The sequence below is a fragment of the Schistocerca gregaria genome, chromosome 1 (assembly GCF_023897955.1).
Source record: "Schistocerca gregaria isolate iqSchGreg1 chromosome 1, iqSchGreg1.2, whole genome shotgun sequence".
Classification (NCBI taxonomy): Eukaryota; Metazoa; Arthropoda; class Insecta; order Orthoptera; family Acrididae; genus Schistocerca; species Schistocerca gregaria.
The window spans coordinates 668,595,594-668,618,113 of record NC_064920.1 but is presented as its reverse complement, the minus strand read 5'-3'; the positions used below and the strand labels follow the sequence as shown (position 1 = coordinate 668,618,113).

The 22,520-nt window shown below is 37.7% G+C and overlaps 1 protein-coding gene across 9 annotated transcripts in view; it reads right to left on the bottom strand.

Annotated features, from left to right (window-relative positions):
• The window catches only part of LOC126362397 (uncharacterized), a 335,074-nt gene that overhangs the window by 135,047 nt on the left and 177,507 nt on the right, over positions 1–22,520 (bottom strand). For 7 of the 9 annotated variants that reach the window (XM_050007876.1, XM_050007883.1, XM_050007881.1 and 4 more), the window contains one exon: positions 14,831–14,991. In XM_050007876.1, coding sequence (XP_049863833.1) covers positions 14,831–14,991 — 161 coding nt within the window. The remainder of the gene's footprint in view (positions 1–14,830; positions 14,992–22,520) is intronic. The other 2 variants (XM_050007882.1, XM_050007884.1) reach the window with 1 other exon arrangement.

The following is a 22,520-nucleotide window of genomic DNA, read 5'->3' as shown; positions in this document are numbered from 1 at the left end:
AACTGTCACACTCATCTTGGAAAATGAAATGGGTTGTAGTGCTCAAAAATTAAGACAAACCCATGGAGGAAGGAGAGTTCACCAATGTTCATATTGTTACCAAAGTGTTTAATATGACTGATAAATGAAAAGTAAGACTGGACCAAAACAGTAAACAGCACAAACTCAGGCAATAGTTAAAAGGCTTCTAGTGATACACACTTCTATCTTCGAAATATTTTGCCGCCTTCTTGTTGTTGCTTATTTCAGGCGTAACCTCTATAGTAAACAAAAGCAGCAGCAATCAACCACTCAAATCATATTGTGATAATTTGATCCCATGAACAGAGTTTTAACTAGAAATATAGGAAATTATTTCCTTAAGGAGATGGGAGACTGGACACTGGACTTCATGTGCTGCACTGGCCGAACACAGTAAGACATAGCAATGAAGTAAAAATGGTGAACAAAAGAATTTTTACAACTATATCATACATAAAACTAACAATTGTTACTGTCATTTTTGAGTTCATGGGGGAAAATAACCTACCAACAATTTCTAAAACATTATGGTAACTAAATATCAATTTGTCAATGCAAGCTGGTTTTGTAATAGAGTTGCAAGTTTAACTTTCAAACTTTTTGGTAAGTACTTCAAGGGAAAAAATAAATTTTGTCACACTTAAGTGATGTTCCTCTTTGATCACAAGAAACTTTACACTGCATAAAGTAGCTGCTGGGAAATATTGAAGCTCATAAAGCTTATATTTAAACTCCAGGGATAAGATGAAATTAAATAACAACAATAATAATGTTCCTGACATGGTCTCACTAAGTGTTACTACTGTAGCTATCCAAATTCGATACATAAAACAGCTAATGCAGGTTTTTAAATGTGTACATATGTTTCTTTAAAGCAATTTTCAAATGACTGTAACTGTAAGTTTTCGGTCTTGTTCATGGCAAATCAGCACCTCCATTGTTCAGAGATTTGGTACTTTCACTATTTTTTTATATCTCAACAAGGACTTTTCATTAGTATATTTATATGGAAGATATATACATATACAATGATCAAAAATACTTTGATATCCACTGCACTTCATTATAAATACACCAGTCAAACACACAATTGTGCATATGGCCTCTTTTTTTTGTTTCCCTTCATCCTCACAGCAAGTGATCCCCTTTCATTATGGAGTCTGAGCAGTGGCGGATGCATAGGAGGGGTGCATGGGGAATGTGCACCCCCCTCCCCACCCCTCCCCCCCACCTGAAGAGCTGCCTGCATTGCCAGTCACACCACCTCCACCAGTCAACCTGCACGCTATTTGTTCACTTCTTTCATCAGTCAATTCGACTGACTTGAGTTATCGAGTAGTTGTATTTTCCTATGTAGTGCAAGCGTCCACATCATTGTATTTTATATGTTTCTGTCTGGCACACCGGTAGCTAACACAAACCTATGAGAAAAGTCGCGGACATTCTAGTGATCTCAATACGTTATTCTGCCTGGCATTCGTTCAAGAAAAGTCGTGAATATCCTACTGTTTTCTTGTACAGAGAACCTTCGATACATAGCATTATAAATATGGACTATTTGCCAAATAGGAAGCAAGTTTACATTCAGAAGCAGAAATATTAAGACTGAAGAATGAATACGGAAAAAGTCCTAGTTGTAGCAAGTGCAAATGTTAAGATTAGTCAAGAGAGAGAGCGATTGGCTGATTGTGAAGTATTAATAATAGTAACTCATAGTAATTTCTCAGTAAAAATATTTTAATGAGACTCGTAACAATATTTTTACTAAAAACCCAACAGTAGTCTCCCATACGTAACTTGTAATCCGAGTTAGGTAGGGCAAACTATTGATGGGTATCTCTCCGGTAATAGTGAGTTTCGAGAAGATTCCTAAAAACGCATTGTTATTATATAGGCCCTCTATTGAATACATTAGAAACAAACAGAATCGACAATAAAAGTTCCACACACATAAATTGCCGGATGACGTCATCATTGGAAACTGACACTTATGCTGTACGTTGTGAGGTACATATTGGCTTGTCGCTTTCACTGTAGGTATTTGTTCACACTCCATAAAAGTCTGGAAGCAAATATTCTGGCAGTGAATGTTCTCGAAGCAACCGAGCCACATATATAAGGGCAGCGGAGTTGCTGACAGGTAGTCAGTTTGAAAAAAAAAAAATCGTCGTGATAACTTGGAAGTGATAAAAAGTGAACAACTGTGATTATTGGCTATTACCACGGACTACAGTCAGTGTTCTGCTTAATGATATTACAAATATACAGAGTGTGACCTTGTGTGTTTTAGTGCTAAGTGTACTAGTGTTGCATTTTTCAGTGCGAATGAAGTGTTTATTCAAGAATAATTGGCATCTAATTTACCTATGTTGTAACAACATAATAAAATGGATCGTGATGTAATACGAAAATGAAAAGTAGAAACATCTGAAGATTCTGGTCACAATTCAGCTGCAAAAACACCATCAGATGTACAGGCACAGCCCAGCACTTCGTCGAAACTTCCACAACAAAGTTCATTGAATGACTCCTTTAATCCCAATAATTTGGCAATTATTTGGATATATTAGCATCAGGAAATATTAATGATGATATAAAACACAAGCTTTCCACAGCTCCAACGATACCTGAAAAAGGTTATATCTTTCCTACTTCTGAGGACAAGAGGGGATGGGTTGAACACAGACAAGTGCAAAGTAATCACTTTGAACAGTACCCATGGCTGGTATTCTCACAAGTTAAAAAGGGACTTCTTTGCATTACCTGTTCAATTTTTGTGAATAATAAAATGGTTGGAGGAAAGAAATCCATTATTGCCAAGAAACATGTGACTGAACCACTAACAAAGTTTGCCAAACTTACTGGTAAAGATGGTGACCTTGAGAGCCACTCTCAGCTCAAGTACCACATTGAAGCGTTAACAAATGCAAAATTATTTTTGGCGATGGGAGACAACTGCGAACTTGAGGTCATAAAACAATTGTCAAGACAGAGAATGGAAAGCATTTTACCTATAACAAAAATAATCATATTTCACGGAAAGCAAAATATTCCTCTGCTGGGGCATAGAGATGATGTGAGTCTATTAGACAATAAATTATCATAAAAGTATAGTGAGTAACGAGGGAAACTTTAGACCTATTCTAAGACTTAGAATTGACATTGCTAAAGCGAATGCCACTGCCACTTACATAAGTAAACTAATGTGTAACGAACTAATTTGATGCTCTGAAACAGTGATTTTATGGAGAATCTGGAGGATATCACAGATTCTCATTACTACAGCATAATATTTGATGAGACTACAGACATAGCGCACATTGCCCAATTCAGTTTAGCTGCAAGATATGTTGATGGTGACAACAAATTACACAAAAGATTACTGGGTTTCATTGAGATCCATAAAGACAATGAATGTAGTGGAAACATTGATGATGAACATCAAGAGAATCTAGATGAAAAGCGTAGCATTGCTGGTGAAGTATTATGTACTATGATTCTAAAGAGAATGGAAAGCCTTTTTCCATCAAAGGAGCTGTGGCTCCAATAAAAAAGAAAGCTAGCAATGTGAAGTAGCAGCATGTCGAAGTCATCAGCTCAAATTTGCTGTCTATCACATTTGCAATGTTATAAGTGTGAGAAACTCACTTGGTACTATTGAAGAAGTAGTATCAATCTTTGCAGTGTCTAGCAAGCGGTTCGCAACATTGAAGAGTCACCTAGAACACTTGCTGCAGTCACATTGTTAAATAAGATGGGTTGAGCGACAAGATGCTGTTAGTCAATTCACAGCTGATCTCGGAACAGTTTGCACAGTCCTTAAACAAATAGAGTGTTGAAGGGATAGAGTTGCCAAAGCTCTCTAATTGCGAGTTCATCATCACCTTGTTTACACTGAGTATAACATATCCAGTCAGCAAAATCTTACAAGATCCTAGCTTGGACATCACAATGGCAAAAGCAAAATTAGATTCTATGCTCAAGGTGTGCGACGGCATGAGTGCTAATGCTGATAGCCACTCTGCTCGTATTGTTGAAGAGGTGAAGGCAGTTATGGAGGAGTTAGAAGTGAAGATAAGTGTTCCTCATCTTACAGGCAGACAAAGACAAAGGGAAAAATTTGTTCATAATGATGATGGTATGACATATTGGAAAAGAACTGTTTTTATTCCAACACTGGACCATCTTACAACTGAGATGAGAGAGCATTTTGCTGAAGAAAATATTTATCATTTAAAATTCAACATACTTTTGCCTTCACAATTACTGAAACATGATGGTAATGATCTGGCACATAACTGAATCAGTGCTTAACTGTACTACCATTCTATGAAGAAGAATCACTCTTTGTAATTAAAAAGACACCAATGGGATAGATTCTTCAATACAAGCAAACAAGCATAAGCATGCTTAATGATCGTGGTTCTTCCATTATGCAATCGTTGTCTGCTTGTCCTACATTTGACTATCCTACTTTGCACTCATGGTACAAAATATTTGCCTGTTTAGCTGCCTCTACTGCTACAGTAGAAAGAAGTTTTTCAACACTGTGGCATGCAGAGACATGGCTGAGGTCAACAATGAATTAATTGTTTAGCTCTGTTGAACACGCACCCTGACACTGACTGTCCTATTGACAATGTAATTAACAATCTGACAAGAAGAATAACCACAAAAACTTCATCATTTAAGGAAGAAAACCACAATTGTAATTTTTTTGTATCACAAGATGGCATTGCCTTGTATATGTGTATAATCAGTTTCAATAAAATTTACTAAAACTTTGCATGTGACTTGATTATATTTTATTAGGGTAAAAGTAAAGGTAGCTCAAGATATCTATAGTGCTCCCTCCTTGAGGTTTTTCTGTATCCACCACTGAGTCTGAGTGACCTGCCAGTTCTTCATAACCTTCCTCAACCTGCCTCTCTTTTCTCCCTGATGATGTAATTTGTAGTTCCAAAAGTTGTTATTAGTGTTTTCACATTTATGTGTGTCTATCATCAATATTGTAATTTTACTCTTGAAGGTATTACTACTGGCTATCCATTCTGTTTCTTTGTAATTGTATAGTATTAATTTTAATTATATTACAAGTTAATACATCAATGTTAAGAGCTTTTGTGAGTATATTCTTCGACAGAGTAGCGGGAGTTCCCCCAACAGAAAATCAGTCATGACTCCACCACATTATCTACAAGATATTTAACATCCTTGTGCAGGTTATCAAACACAACTGTATCTGACTCATTTCAGGAATAATTTTATGTCTTTATAAGTCTTTGCAGAGGTCATTTTGGTTCTACTACTATCTTCATGCTTTTCATAATGTTTTGCCTATAGGTGTAGTCGTGTGTATTGCATACATGTCTGAACCAAGGCACTTCATTAATTCGAAAGAATAGATCCAATTGAGGTTGTGAGCTATATATAGCATTAAAAAAATAAGCACCATTTGCTCCTTGTATTTCACTGTTTTAATATACTGTTTTTATAGTTTGTGATATCATATGAGAAGTACTGAAATGAAAGTAGGTTGTAATGATAATCCACCAGAAATGTACAGACACTGGAAGGAAGAAAGAATTATCTCAAACTAGTAATTTAAGTGATGAAATTTAATTCAAACTACAAGCGATTCCAATAAAAAAAGTGTAAGAGACAAGGAGTAGCAGAAGAGACTGTAAGTAAGTGTGAAATGTAAACAATACATCTATTACTGGGTTCTCAGTCATCCATTTACAATAAGGCTACATTTTAAGAACAAATTTGACTGAGGCAATGAGGCAACACAGGGGATTTTTGTCTATATATGCAGGCATTTTATGAAGTGACTCAGTACAACCCCCCCCCCCCTCCCCCCCCCCCTTTGCAGTTAACTATGTAATGTTGCATGGATCGACTCTATTATCTACCATGATATTTCAAACACAAGCCCCAATGACATTTCTAGTAAATGAAAACAATTTTATTTGTATATGAAGACAAACAGGCAAAAGTAAGTGAATTTTTGATCATCAAAGCAGAAAGATATATGGATTTCCAGCACGCTAGGTTAATAATGGGACAGCAACTTGTGCTAACCAGCTTGCAGTAGAAAACAGCCAAAGTTGAAAGATTCAGTTTTTTTTATTTAATTGAAAAATGTTTGTGTTGTATGTCTATCCTGCCAATGTTAACAAAAAAAAAACTTTAATTTGATATACATGTATGTACAGTCTTAATATGGTTTGCATGCTGGATGGAATATAATATCCTGTCTGACTGGATGATTTGAAAATTGGCTTGGGTATGCCAAAACTAGTCATCAATTAAATAAAAAAGTGGATATTGTAATTTTTGCTATTTTATACATCAAACCAAAAAGATACCAAATGTAATAAACTTTAAATCCAATGAGAAAGTTTATTCTAAATCAAGAATGTTGTCGCAGTGAAGTTCATAAGGAGCTCCCAATGTTTCATACACAGCAATATATTTTCATTGATGAAAGTATTGTAGTTGAAAAGATAGTCTGCTTTACTCAGTTTATTCCATCCAAATAGAACTTATCTGGAATAAAAAACATTTACATTAAGTGAATGTTACAGTGTCTTTTTCATTGTGCATCCACACGCAACATCAAAAGCTGAACGAAATGATATGGAATAAAAGTGGTGACACTGCAACAGCATGACACACAAAACCACGTTTTGCATCTGCTCAGCATGATAACACCATGAAACCATCCCGTTGGCACAATGTAACTACTCTAGCCAGCAGTGGATAGGCTACGGAAGCCAGGGAGCTAGACCCCAAAAGAGGAAAGAAAACATACTCAACATGCAGGTCAATCTATGGGGAAAAAGAAAGCCCAAACAATGAGTAGAGATAGGAACAGAGAAAAGCACAAAATGCAGCCAGTGTCAATCACTGACTGAACGAGTAGCACGCAAAGCAAGAGAATAGTGTGGTGTGAAGGTCAGGTCCAAGATGGCCAATGTCAGCATAAGAATTGACAGACTGGTCTATTACTGCTGGCATGTAAATGCCTGGGTCAGTGGTTCCACACATACAATGCTCTGTAACTGCAGTTTGTGACAGTTTGCGGCACTATTCTGACGTGAAACCTATGCCATTCAATCTGGCTTTGTATTGATGTCCAATGGTGGGAATACCACATCACTTCCCCATAAAAAGGCTGAAAATGGACAGGGTTTTGTTAAGACCTCCACTGCCAAACCAGAGAGAGTAAGAAATTTCCTAGCAGCAGGTCTATCACCAAAGTAGGCAATGGCGATGCAGCTGTCTCTGCAGGAATGTTGGAAGATTGTGGTGGCCGGTCTGCCGGCATTGGCAGAGGCAAGGACTCATTGACGGGCAAGTGAGGAAAACAGGGCACAGGTTAAAAGTCCATGGGCTCCACATCAGGATTCGCAGGAGCAATCGCCGTCACATGCTATTCCATAGGCAGACATAGGGCACCAGAGAGGGAGCCTCCTACCAGAAAATGTTGTGACCAACCTGTCGCCCAGCTGACTCAGAGACAATGGTGTTGTGGGTCCAACAGATCGTGGACACAACTGATTAGAATGATGGGACAGCTGCTCCTGACCAACATCCACCACAAACCTACCACAAACATATGGCAACTTTTGTGGCCTACTACTACACATATCAGCCGTCTCAGCTGCAAGTATGAAAGAATGGGCCCAAATGGCAGCACCATGAGGAAACCACGACAGATCATAACAGTCCACACCATGTGACAAGGATTGCAACAAATCTAATAGATACCACGGCCGGCACTCACCCAAATGTTACACAGAATTGTATCCGTTAACTGGTGTCATCTGATATGTGGCTAGAAAACAGTTTATCATTACTGGACGAAGCAGATGCAGACTTCTTTATTTTGGTCTTGAGTGTATGAATGAAGAGTTGCACTTCTGTGCTAGAAGATGGGTGTAACAGAAAGATAGTCAAAAGCCAGATACCACTGCAAATGCAAAAATATTCTACCTCCCGCAACACAAATTGCTGACCTTTATCAGATGCAAGGATCCAGGTGTGTAATTGATAGCAAAAATGACTGACAATGTGACTATAGCTCCTGCTGACATAGTAGGATACAGTTTCACAACATGTGGAAAACACATGCTTCCCAAAAAAGGAGTTCAAAGAGCCGAAGTGCACCCTGCCCCAAGACTGATCTGGGACTAGCAATGGGGAAAAACTGACACAGTGGCACAGCCTGGTTCTGTGCACAGTCAGCTTAGGCTCACACAAGATGTTCAACAGCACAATCTATTGCTGGTCTGTGGACATGACGCTGTGCCAAAGCTTTAAGATGAGACTTATCCCACTTCAACGACTGCAGAAGATGGAGCAAGTGAGGATGTCATGCACAGCAGCCCTATTGGCACTGACCTTCTGCGCCATCGAAGGAAAATCCAGCAATTTCTGCTGCAAGGTATCATCCAATCGGCAAACTAGAGTCTCCTGTCGATTGAGCTCCAGATTAGTTCCCACCGGCAATTACAATAATGCATCTGTGTTAGCATGCTGGGTGGTGGACTGCACCAAATGTCACAGCAATAATTACTGAGAAAGAGTGTCCACCCCTGAATTCTGTGGGCAGTCTCATCTGGTAGCATAGAATGAGGGTCAAACAATGAAATCAGTGGCTTATGGTTGGTGAGGAGTAGGAACTTTGCCCCATGCGGAGAAGCATGAAACTTTTTAGGTGTCTCCTTTTTCGCATTTCAATAGTTGCATTGCTGAAAGCACCTTTGGTGCTCAGTGCCACCTTTGTTCCAATGTGACAGCATACTAGGGTGCATCAGCAGGCAGGTTTAACAGTTTACCCAGCATAAATGAAGCCGAACAGTGAACAGAGTACAAACATTGATTGAGGAACTGAAAAGACCACTGACAGTCTGCAGAGAATATAAATTCAATGCCATTTTTGCGAAGCGAGGTAAGAGGAGAGCGGATTTTTACAAATTTAGCATAATACGAGGCCTGTCTAAAAAGAAAAAATATCTTGAATAACAGACAGGTTTGGGATCCTAATCCCCTTCAAAGTCAGCCCCTTGTGCTTGCACACACTTAACCCACCGATCCTTCCACTGCCGGAAGTCTTCTTTTGGAATGGTGTTCAACTCCATCACTGTGTTCCGCATTACCCCTTCTCAACTCTATAACAGGATGCTTTCAGTGGCGTCTTCAATTCTGGAAACAACTAGGAGTCACATAAGCCATGTCTGGAGAGTAGGGAGGTTGCCGAATGGCTGTAATTCCATGTTTGGCCAAGAAATTTTGGATCATATGGGATGAATGTGCAGGGGCTTTGTCATGATGCAGCACCCAGTTTTTCACCATCCACATGTCTGGTCTTTTGCACCGAACTGCATCACGGAGTCACCGGAGAACATCTTGATAGTACTCCTTTGTCACTGTTTGTCCTTCCGGTGCGTATTCGTGATGCACAATTCCATGGACATCAAAGAAGGCAGTCGGCATCACCTTGATTTTGCTTCGCACCTGCCGCACTTTCTTCAGCCTTGGAGACTTGGGATGCTTCCATTGCGACGACCATCTTTTTGTTTCTGGGTCGTAGCCATACACCCATTACTCATCTCCAGTTATCACGGTGTTCAAAAACCCAGGCTCAGCATTGGTGGTGTCCAGAAGGTCCTGTGCAATTTCAAAACGCAGGGCACATTGTTCCAGCAACAACAACTTGGGCATGAATTTCGCAGCCACATGGTGCATGTTCAAATCATCACGCAAAATTGCACCCTCTCAACAGCTGCATTTCAAGCAGTTTGGGGCCTGCCAGAACGCTGGTTACTCTCTGCTGATGTGCAGCCGTTTTTGAATCGGTTGAACCACTCCTTAATTTGTGTTACACCCATCGCATCTTCTCCAAACACCTATGAATCTTACAAATTTTTTCGCTTTGAGAATCACCAAGCTTTTGACAAAATTTGATGCAGTATCTTTGCTCAAATCTTTAAGTCATCTTGAGAGAGTCAGTAATCTGATGAACATGTTGTGTAGCACCTCACCTAGCTACCAATAGGCAGCGAGTGACGCACTGGAAGGCGGGGACAAAATTCATGCATGCACATAAAGATCTCTTCCTTTACTGAGTACAGTGGTGCTGCTCTATCGTCTCTATTTTGCGCCAGAAAATCAAAGGCCGATAATTTTTAGACAGACCTCGTAAGAAATCCTGTCCATAATCTTGTCCATAAGGATGAGGCCATCATTGCTAACGACACATCCCATAAAAAAATTGCATCTTTGGGGAAAAAATACAATTTTCCAATTTTAAATGAAGGCCATTCTTCAGATGGCACTGGAAAGCCATCTGCAAATTTCACAAATGTTCCTCTTACATGGAGCCTGAGACCCACATGCCACTGAGGTACTTGGTTCAACAGCGAATGTCATGAATCAACTGCTCCAAATATCACTGAATCGTGGGGTAGACGAAATTCCAAAGAGAAAGCAATGAAACTGGCACAGTCTGAAGGGTGTGGGTTGGGTTGTTTAGGGAAGGAGACCAGACAGTGAGGTCATCAGTCTCATCGTAATACGGAAGGACGGGGAAGGAAGTCAGTCGTGCCCTTTCGAAGGAACCATCCCGGCATTTGCCTGGAGTGATTTAGGGAAATCACAGAAAACCTGAAGGGTGTGTCGAGCACTAAGAAATACTGCGAAGTTGCGTCCAATGGAAACTGCAACTATGTGTTGTGCAAGGCGATGCAGGAACGGGTTAGGAATCCATGACACATTGCGGGTTTAATATCTGTTTAAAATTACCGCAAAGGCACATGGCACCGTTTAGCTTCTGAACCAGCACCAATGCGGTGACTAGACAAAGTAGGAGAAACAACATCAAATTCTTGCTAACACTGCATGGCCTTGACCTTTTCACGCACACAGAAGAGAACTGTACGGGGGCAACCAAATTTACGGTATTGCTGACAGCTTATGAGTGTCTTGGGGCTTGAAATCTTCTGCCCGACCTAACATATTCTCAACCAGCTGGCCACACAACCGCAATAATGAATCCAAACCCTGAAAGAGACCGATAAGGACACTAAATGGACTTTGCCAATGATCTGCAAGCCAAAAGCAGGAAAGATGTCTAGCCCAAAATATTTTCGACCAACGGTGAATTAAGCACTAACAACGGTAAATTAATCACTAACAACAGAAGTTGCTATTCCACATTCTTATTAACGGCTGCGGACAGAGAATTACCTCCACAATGGAACACACTGCTTACTATAAGATGCAACTTGACATAGTGCCACTGCAACACAGGGAATCCCAAGAGCCTGTCAGCAGAATTCTGGTGGGAAAGTGCTTATATGACATCAGAGATAGTGTCCAAACCTAGGAAAATGGGGGTCTGAGGATCATCCTATGGCTTGCTGACTATAACAAACAGATGCCAAATGGGTCACTTTACAGCACCCCATGCACTGCATATGTTGTGGGCAGTCCTGTTTGATATGCACCAAATGGCAATCGAGGCAGGATCGCTGACTTGGCCATTGAGCAAAAACAGATTCTGAAGGTGAATTTTACTGAGAATCTGAAATGTTGTGAGACGGAATCATGATGTTTCGACTTACTTGTACCTGCCAATCTTGACATATGGAATGATGGTGAAGTGTGAAGATGGCCAATCAATATGATGTCACTGCATTCAAATTGTCAATATCATCAACAACCGGTGACTCAATGGAAGGTAAAGTTGCCTGGCCAATCCATGGGGCTCTGTGATTATTTATCATGTCTATCTGACACTGCCACCTGTCAATTGTCAAGTACACCCTTTGCTGCTGCTAAAAGTTCATGAGACTCAGCAATCTGAGTAACTGCATCGAAAGAAGGGTCAGACAAGGCCATCTCCCTACTTTGGACCTTGGGGCTGGATGCTATTTGGACAATCATGTCCTTAACAAGCAAGTTTGTGTACAAGGCAGCACATTGGGGGACACTCAAAAAGATACATGCATGAGAAACCTTGTATGTCAATTATCTATGCCGCATACAACTGCCTGAGGCATTTGTTGTTCTGTTTAATCTATAACCATGCTGTTACCACGAAGGTTTGATGTCCAAAATACCGTGTGAGCAACTGGCAGAGTTACTCAAAATTAAATTTCTCAGGCTCAGCAGATGGTTTGATTCAAATTTTGCACAATTTCGTACAACCCTGAGCTACTGGACAATAACAAGGCAGTATTATCAGATGGACCAAAGGTATCCCTTATCATGCAGTGCAGCAAGTACCAGCACAGATAATTCTGCCACCTTTTGATACTCTTGGTGAAAAGTAACCAGCTTCAGGCTTGGCCAACCATTAGCATGGTCTGAGAGCGGATCAATTCTGCATTGTGTTTTGAGCACCTCCTGTTTCTGCTCTTGCTGGAGCAGATTTTGTTGCTGCTCCTATAGATTCAACCGTTCTTGGCAGGAATGCAAAAATGGCGGGTCCATGGTGGACACACATTAACACTATGAACAAAAATAAAAGCATCACATGGTGGAAGAATGTCCTTTATCACCACTTTTGAATTTGCTCAGTGTAACAACACCATGAAACTGTCCTGTTGGCATAGCTCTAGTGGCCCGACTATGAAGGTCAGGGAGTTGGACCTCGGAAGAAGAAAACAAACTCGATGAGTGGGTCAGTCTACGGAAGAGCAGAATCGAGAAAACTTAACAGTGGAAAGTGTTCTGATGACAAGGGTCCTCTACCATTTAGTGCACAGATAGGCAAGAAGCAACCTGCACTCCATATCTAGCCCGTGATTAATTTCAGTCCAACCCGCAGAGGAAATTCATGGGGTAGAGAGTGAGGCACTTGCATTAAATTCTGCCCTGAACTCTTTCTCCAATATTTCCACTGAGACTTGGGTGGTCTTTAGTTTATAGCTCATGACACAGATCAGTGACAGTTTTGCTTACTCCACATGTGTGCAATGTCGTCATGTGCCGCTGGATTTGAACAAAAAAAGAGAAATATGTTCCAACTGAGCAGGAAGTTACGGTCCATGTATGTGTGGAGAGTGGGATAAACAACTCACTAGGCTGAATGGGTGCAGAGAGCAGTCCCGGCAGAAATTTCAATAGGAAGTTAAGGGGAGCCTCACACATTCATTATTATTGTCAATACGTCAATTTAATGACCATATGAGGGCGAGTATTGTCATATTGTAAATACTAGAAATACTGATGAACAGTACTGATGCCGATTAAAGTACTCTTACTATTATCAATATGTACTGAGCGCAGGGTGGAGGGCTTTATCAATCTGATAATTTGCCATTCTGTTGTTCAGATTTTTCCAGTTTGGCTTCTGTATAATACATATGATAAATGCTCTGTTTAAGAGATTTAGACATTTAAACTGAACAAAGAAATGATGACAATTCATTTAGTGTAATCAAAACAATCTCCACCTATGCCATCAATCACAAAAAGTACTTTTGGACAAATATTTAAGAAGTGCTTGTCAACAGTGATTGAAATCTTGTGAGTTAATTTCCACAAACATTCAGATGACCTGCCTGCGGGAAAAAATGGCTAAACTACTCTTGGTTGCTTGTTGTCTGCACCTGCTTATCTTCTTGTTGTATTTGTTTTTCTTCTCTTTCTTGCATTAGTATTTGTAAATAATTGTTGGCCCTCATGGATGCAACTATTGGAATTACAGGTAATTTACAATGAATTAGCTGCAACTAGTTGCTTTTATAGGCATTTAATTTTCCATAATGATATCTCAAGATGCCTGTCATCCGTTCTTGAGGTGTTTATATTTATTTGTGTGTTGTGAACATGGTTTTTTTACTAATGGTGCTGCAGAATTTTGCGAGACAGCTATTGTAAAATGTCACAAGCAAAGTGAGAATGTTCATTACGTGTAAATAGATATAAACATCTGATGGTGGTTGAACATAAATGAATGCACTCTCAAAAACATATTTTGAGGGATAATTTGTTGGCATGGTGAGTTGGATAGGGTGCGTTTCACATTGGAGCATTACTTCTTACACATTAATGTCACAGACACTGCTGTTTTGACTTTATGTGCAAGCAGCACTGCTGTCACGTCACTTGATGAGTTAGTCCGTGAGCTTAAGTAATGTGAATCAGGCCCGTGGTCACCAATGCCTGCCCATGCCTGATTTAAGGGGGATACATTTTCCACTTTTTTTAGAAGGAAGATTCTGAAAAAAAAAGGGTGAATAATCATTTTGTTTGAAACAGATGCAAGCCAATAAACCATGCTACTGTAAATGATGAAACATATTATTATGAGTTTTACCCTGTTTGCATGTGGTTTCATGCTTATCCTTTCAAAAGTCATTTCTTCTATGTTTTTCAATGTCTACATTTTGCTACAGCTCCTCAAATAGGAACATTTGGTTACAAAATCTAAGTACTCACTTCAAGTATAGCCCTTATATTGAATGAGCTATATACTTTCATCTAGACTAATATAATTTGTAATATTCTTAGTGCCATTAACAGAAAAAAGAACTTAAAACAGTGTAGTACTTGAAACTGGGTACAGGAGAAGGAATAAATGTGGTGTAGACTAATGGACCATGTGGATACGGATATAAATTTATTCAGGGCCAAATTTGCATATGAAAATCCTCATTATTCACTTGGGATTTGAGAAAATTGTGAATGGGTGAACCAATATGTTATAATCATCAAACAAAATCTATGGCAAATTACTATTTCTAATAGCAGACAATCATATCTACTATAAAAAAAAAGCAAGTTTTGTTACCTTTTCCAATTCTCCTGGAGTCTGCTTTATTATATCTTCGACATTTGGTTCTTCAGGAAATACACAAGTTTCAGCAGATGATGCTGGCTCTGTGATGTCTAATGGCAGCTCTAGGGATGAAATGTCTATGATTTTAATGCTGTTGTTCTGTTCAGTCATAGCTGGCAACAAAATCACAAGAAACTATTATAGGCCTGTGACACAATACTACGAACAGATTCACATCTCCAAGACAAACAACTGTCATAGATACTCCCGAAAGTTGATGAAATCATGTTGGCTACAGAAAACAATCTTTATTCCAAAGACCTAATGCAGTAACAAGACAACCACCTAGCACTATACAGCCTTCAATCAAAGACGTACATGAAGGGTACATCCACCTATATGGTGAGCATCTAGGAAAACTTAGGCACCATGAAAGCATATTTGTATAATTGCATCATCAAAAAAAAAGGGGGTTGATACCAATTTTATGTCATATACATGGACCAACTCTCAGCACACGTCAAAAGTTCATTATAGCATTTTGTTTCTGATGCAGTCCACACTGTTGGCATATTATTAAGTTAAAAGGGAAACCATCAGATGTTAATATATACCAGTAACAAAGTCTGCTATCTGAAATCATCTGCACTTCCATTGCACAAGGTGGCAAATATATCTTCTTTAAGACCTGCTTAAGTTATTCTCAATCTGTTCACATTGCAGCATACCAAAGTCTTCATTCCTGTGAAGATGAATAACATGTTCACCTTGTCTGCTGGCTAATATTTAGCAGATCCACTATATAACTCTATTTACAGTGAGCCCAACGGCCACCAACAACATGAGAACAACAATGTCCACGACATAAGTGACAAAGAGTACTATAAGCAGGTCTTAGAGGATATATGTTTGACAACTTGTGAAACTGAAGTGCAGATATGTCCATACAGTTAAAGTGTAACAATTTGCATTTTGTTAATGAAATGTATGTCATAAGGATGATTTTGCATAAATAAGATCGATATATGATAGTAATTTCTTTGCTACATGCTGTTAGAAGTAAATATTTGTTTTTTGTTCAGTTGGTTGTAATAGTTTGAAGTGTGTGGATAGAGAATAAGTTGTGCATGTTTTTACTGATTTGTATTGTGAAGCAAAATGACTGAAAATATATGTCTAATTCTCCAGAAAGTCCACCAGTGTACTTTTATTTTTGATAGACTTAACCCAGTAGTCCTCTAAATGATTATAGAATGCTAAACCAAAGGCAGGAAATGGATATTGAGCCATCAACTCACAACAAGGAAGAGCAACAAGAAAGATATTAATGAAACTGGTTATTTAAATTTGACTGTCACTATCTCTCACTGCAATGTATCATTGTCACAGTGTGGCAAGCGCTGTAAAAATGTGACCCGCCGTCCAAATTAGTAACTTACTAATTTGCGCCGTCCGGGATTTTTGACAGTGAAACATGAATAATGTGTTGGAATATTTTTCTTGTTGCAGATTAAAACATATTATGAAAAATTTTTGTGAACAACTGAGCAGATATGAATCACAGCTACAAAACAGCAACACAACAAAAAGGAGTTCGTAAACAAGAAGACAAAAAGGATGAAAAATAAAAAGTAAAGTGAATAATTAACAATGTTGACCTCCAACAACAAAGTTAAGTACTGGAAATATTATTTTTGGCGAAGTGATTCGTTGCACAATTATTAAAAATGGTAGCCACTGAAGATTCTGGAACAGTACGGGGTAATACAGACATGGGAGACTTATATAGTATAGTAAAACAAGAACAGGAAAACTTAAGTGTCAAACCTGAAAAGCAGGAAATACAAACTGATGAATTAAAATAAGATGATTATAATGATATATGTAACATGCTGTCATTGTTAATAAAAATTTGCAATGACAATCAGTTAATAAAATGAGTAGCAGTTTGCAAAAATAAATAAGTAACTTGAAAATCATGAACAAGAAAGTAAGAACCAGTTCACATAAATTGGTCACTCAATAGGACCATTATTTGATTATACTGGTAAAAATACTGCTCAACTAAATGATATCAATCAAGAAATTGAGAGGTTAGGTGGTCAAGTAAAGTGTGTGTAGTCTAAAATGAAAGAAATTGAACTAAAATTCAACAATGAAGTAAAAAATGTCAAAGATGAGAGCACTGAAGATAGAAAAACAAACAAAATTGCTTTCAATAAAGTTCACGAGGAAATAAGTACTGTGGACAAAAATGTAAATAGTCAAATTTCTACTTTGCAAACTATTGTTAACACCAAACTGGCATTTGTCGAATTTAGTTTTATTGAAGAGGCGAATACAGTAGGCAGTAAATATGCACAAAATGCAAAATTAAATAACAACAAAACTAGCATCCATGAAAGTAGTGTTTCTGTTTTGTGTAAAAAAGTTGAAGAATTGTTTAATGATGTAGTTAATTGTAATTTTGCTAACAATATTGTTTCCAGGTGTTGCAACATTCCAGTAAAAAAACTTTCCAGGTGAAGGTAGTTTACACCCTGTAAATCTTCTGCAGCATTGCAGAGATTATTTTGTGTCTAATATGACTGATGATAAGAAAATCAAGTTTGTTAAGAAGTATCTGGAAGGTGAAGTGTGAAGGTGAAGCGTAAAGCTGGGCTAATCAGTATCCTAATGACAATACAACCTATGTAGATTTTGAGAAAAGATTGATAGTGGTCAGAAACCGAACAAGCTAGAATAAAAAGTGAATTTCTCAACTGACCAAATTACAGAGAAGTGTGTACTAATATTAAGGAGTTTTGCAAAGTCAATTAAAAAAAATTAGCTCATTTGAGCAAACCTTTTGATGAACTCACCCAGATTGATGCTTCAAAAAGGAGGTTACCAGCTGAGGTATAGTGGGACTTAGTCTATGGGCCATATAATGCACTACACGAGTTTTTAAAATATGTAGACAAGCTATTACTTGTGACAGTCCTTTTGTTGTGATTATCTGCGTCTCAGCATCTCCGCTATATAGTGAGTAGCAACTTTCCTTTTCACAATATTGTTACTTTCCATCTTGGATTTTCCATTGATTGAAGATGTTTGTGATATTATTGAAAACAATAAATCCGAGGTAAGTGGTGATGATTATAGTAATGAGAAAGAAAAGTATTTAGTTTGTTTTAAAAGAAGAACTGGAGGCATTAGGTATCAGTAAGGAAATATGTAGTAGTGGTTATGATTCTGTAGAGATACCCAAGGACACTGTTAAAGGATTAAAGGATGTTAATGACAGTATCACAGCAAACAAAACTCTCTTTAATTTCTATATATGATCACACTAATTCAGTTACCAGTGAAAGTAAGCTGCTTAATGTTATGAATGAGAATGACACTTTTTTACATAATATGTGGTTAAATAGTGATTCTATTGAGAAAATATTTCCAGACTAGTGGAATAAAATTAAATACATTATTGTAAAACAACTTGAGAACAAGTACGACAGTGCTGACCAAAGTGAAACAGGTAAGTGTATACTGATTGATGAAATTCTCAGTGACAGTGATAAAGATGTCTGGGTTAATTTCATGAAAAAGTTCCAAGGCAATGAAAATGGTAAGAATGACAATGATATTAGAGGATTTAGTTTTAAAGAGATAGAAGATGATCTGTTATAAGAGGATGTTAAAAAACTGAAAAATGTACTGAAGTTTGTTGTCCGTTCATTAAGGTCAGAATAGGATCATGGGAAAGCAGGTGTCTTGATGACACAGGCAGCCAAATTTCAGGAGTGTCTGAACCTTTAAGTAAGATGAAAACATAATGAGGAGTACATGGAATTACCTGCAATTGGAGTAAGGATTGAAGGTGCAAAATAACTTTTACAATTGAGGGAGTGACTTTTACAAAAGGATGTTTAACAATTCAAATCATCTATAGCTTATAAGGAGGGTAAAATAAATAGTACACAACATTTAAAAGACAGGGGATTCATAGTCAAAGATATAACAGGATTAGATACAGAGGAAGCAGAATTTAAAGAACTTGTAGACACCAAGATTTGAGAAGTAAAAGGGTTAACTGATAATCAGAAATGGGTATTGGAATCTTTGTTGCAGAAGTATAGTGACATGTTTAGTAATATAACAGGTTTAGTGAGTGGATATCAGTGCCCTTTACAGCCAAAACCAGAATAACCAATTTTCATAAAGCCATATTGTTTACCTACAGCTAAGAGAGCTGCAATTGAGAAAGCATTTCATATGATGGAAGTCTGTGATATCAATGAGAGAAGTGTTAGGCCATATAACAAGCCATTAGTCACTGTTTCAAAAATAGATGGAGGAGTGAGATTGGTTCTGGATTCTAGGCATCTGAACAAGTATTTGTACAGAGAAACAGATCACCCCGAAAACACTGATGAACTTTTACACAGTTTAACAAATATTCAGATAATGTCCAGTTTAGATTTAACTTCTGGATTTCATAAGGTATATTTAGCTCCTGAATCTCATAAAGATACTGCCATTCTTTACAATGGTAGATTTTACCAATGCTGTGTAGTACCGATTTGTTGGAACTCACCTGCAGCCGAGTTTATAAAAGTGTTAGATTATGTACTTGGCCAAGATCTGGTAGGATAACTTACCATTTATGCAAATGACATTTTGATAGCTGGACAAAGTTCGGAAGAGCATTTAGAACTCCTGAAGCAGGTATGTGAAAAATTTAGACAAGGAGGTATGACTCAAACTAAAACAACGTAAATTTGTCGTCCCTGAACTAAAGTTCTTAATCATGTAATTACGAAGAAAGAAATTTTGGTAGATCCTCATAAGATTAAATCAATCTCAGATTTTCCAGCACCATGTAGCAGAAAAAAAGTGAAGTCATTAATGGCTTATGTGGATTTTATCAAAAATTTGTAAGTGGGCTAAGTTTGAAAGCATCCTTTTTAAGCAATTCACTTAAAAGGAACAGCAATTGGGTTTGGACTCAAGAATACCAGGAGGCACTTGAAAACATTAAGAAAGAATTAAATAATCAAAATTTGTTACACAGAGCAGATTTTAGCCAACCAATTTGCTTACGCACAGATAGCAGTGATTATGATTTGGGAGCAGAACTATTTCAGGAAAAGAAGTTAAAGGGGAAATCATACATGAGGCAATAGAGTTTGTAAGTAGAATGTTGTTAAAAGATGATAAATCTTAAACAGTTACAGAAAAAGAATTATTCACTATTTATGAGGCATTTACTAAATTTAGGACCTATTTGTTGGGACATAAAGTAATAACATTTTTGGACCACAAAGCATTAAGCTACGTACAGGAATGTAGACTATACCACAATAGACTTACCAGATGGGGAATGTATTTACAACAATCTGATTATGAAATTAAATATAGTAAAGGTGCAGACAATATTGTTGCAGATGCTTTGCCAAATATGCCATGGGGCAAAAGTAATGAAAATTTTGATCAAAATGGGGAAAGAGTTTAAAATCAGATATATGAAGGGTATATACGATGAGACAATTATCAGTGCAATGTGTAACAAAATTAGAAGGAGCCAAAACCATGATTCAAACTGGATTTTAGAAAAGAGTTGTTTAGGCAGAAGAGATTATGAAAAGTTGGTCAGGTATTATAAAGCATACAAAGGGACACTGGGTTCTATCCCACTGTGCTCTTCTTTTTTAAAATCTGGGGTTTATCCTATTTATGTCACTACAACTTCTGTAGATGAGCTTATTTGACAGGGAAGCCCCTTCCATGTCACAAAAAACACCTTGCAAAATAGGGCAAGTAGTAATTTTTGTTGTAGCATATTTTTTTATGCTGAGGGTTCAATGTTCTGCATGAAAGGTAAATTTGGAAGTAAGATGATGTAAAATGTTATTACACAAAAATTTCATTGGCGTTATGAGAAAAAGGAATACGTTCCCAACTAAGTACATTAATTTTGCCCAGTTATCTAAAATGTTTTGCTTTATTTTCTTTAAAGCACTTCAAATAACTCCATATGGACTAAGATGCTTTCTTTCGGTCATAGCACATTACCAAGCAATGATATTTCACCTACTGAAGATAGATTTATAAATGATGGTATATAGACTTTTTCATTACATGCCAGTTCTATTGTCATGGCAATATGATAAAATCACTGTTATGTGTACCATCTTTGCTTATCCCATGTATGTTATGTAATATTTCGCAAGAGAGCTACAGTGTAGCTAAAAGGTCAGACTTGGAAACTGTTTTGAAAATTTACGAGAAAAAAACTTTGTAAAGTGAAATTTTGCTGTTGACCTAATTTGAATGACGCACTGACGCTAAGGTAACCAAAATGCTGTATATTATGTAATAAGAATCTAGAAATATTGATTTGTTATACTCCAAAACTTGTTAGCATAACCAGTTTTATTACATTGTATCAAAATGTTTCTTGGGGGCTACTGTAATAAAGCTGGTTATAGTGAGATAAATGTAAAAATCGATCTTGGACCATATGAAACGAACGATACTGATTCAAAACATACAAACCAGAAATCCACTACTACATAGCTACACAAAAATGTTTAAATGACAAGTTATAAGAAGACTTAATGTAATTATGATGATGATTATGGACTTCTCAAGAGAGATAAAAAATTATTTGTATTTTGTTAATTAAACGTTTGTTCCAAGGATGAATTTTCATAAATAGATCACTATATGATAGTAATTTCTTTGCTACATGTTGTTAGAAGAAAATCTTTTTCTTTTGCTCAGTTGTTTGTACGAGTGGATGGAGAACAAGTTGTATGTGTTTTTATTGATCTGTACTGTGAAGTGAACGACTGAAAATATGTGCCTTATTCTTCAGAAGGTCCACCAGTGTACACAAATTTTGTTAGAAGCAATCTAATCATCCTCTAGACAAGCATATAAATCTAAACCAAAGAAAGGAAATAGATATCGAGACATCAACTCACAACAAAGAAGAGCAATAAAAAAGATGATTATTATTAATGAAACTGGTTATTTACACTTGACCATCACTCTCTCTTCCTGCACTGTGTCACTATCATAGTGTGGCAAGTGCTGTAAAATAGTGACCAGCCACCCCAATTAGTAATTTATTACAAAACGTGATAAATCTACTTTGGGCAACAAGAGGGTGGATATGGTCAGAATAGAGAATCTTTACAGTTGGCCCAGATCATGAAGCTGTCATCAGTAAATGGCAACCAGCTGTAGGTGTGAGATTCTGGGTGGTTAGGAAGGATTCCTCTAAACTCACCAGGAACAGAACAGCGTAACATGGTGCCACTGAAGTGCCCATGAATTTGTTTGTAGATAATGTCTTCAATTCAAAGGAGAAGGAATTGCGGGTGAGGATATTGATGGTCATAGTGCCAGCAAGGAGGTTGTAAGTTTAGAGTTAGTCAGGTGTTATGAAAAATAATGTTTAATAGCAGCAAGGTCAAGAGCACTGAGGATGTTAGTGCAGAAGGGGCGGAATCGATACTGACGAGGAGGGTGGCGTGTGGTAAAGGAACAAAACTGTGCAGAGTCAGTGGTGGAAATGAGTGGTATCTTTTCTGTAGGAGTGTAGGTTATAGGTAATAGGATAAACATACTGGTCTTTGACAGTAGAGATTCTCTCTGTGAGGGAACAGTAACCAGCTACTATGGGATGCCCTTTGTGGTTGGGTTCATGAACTTT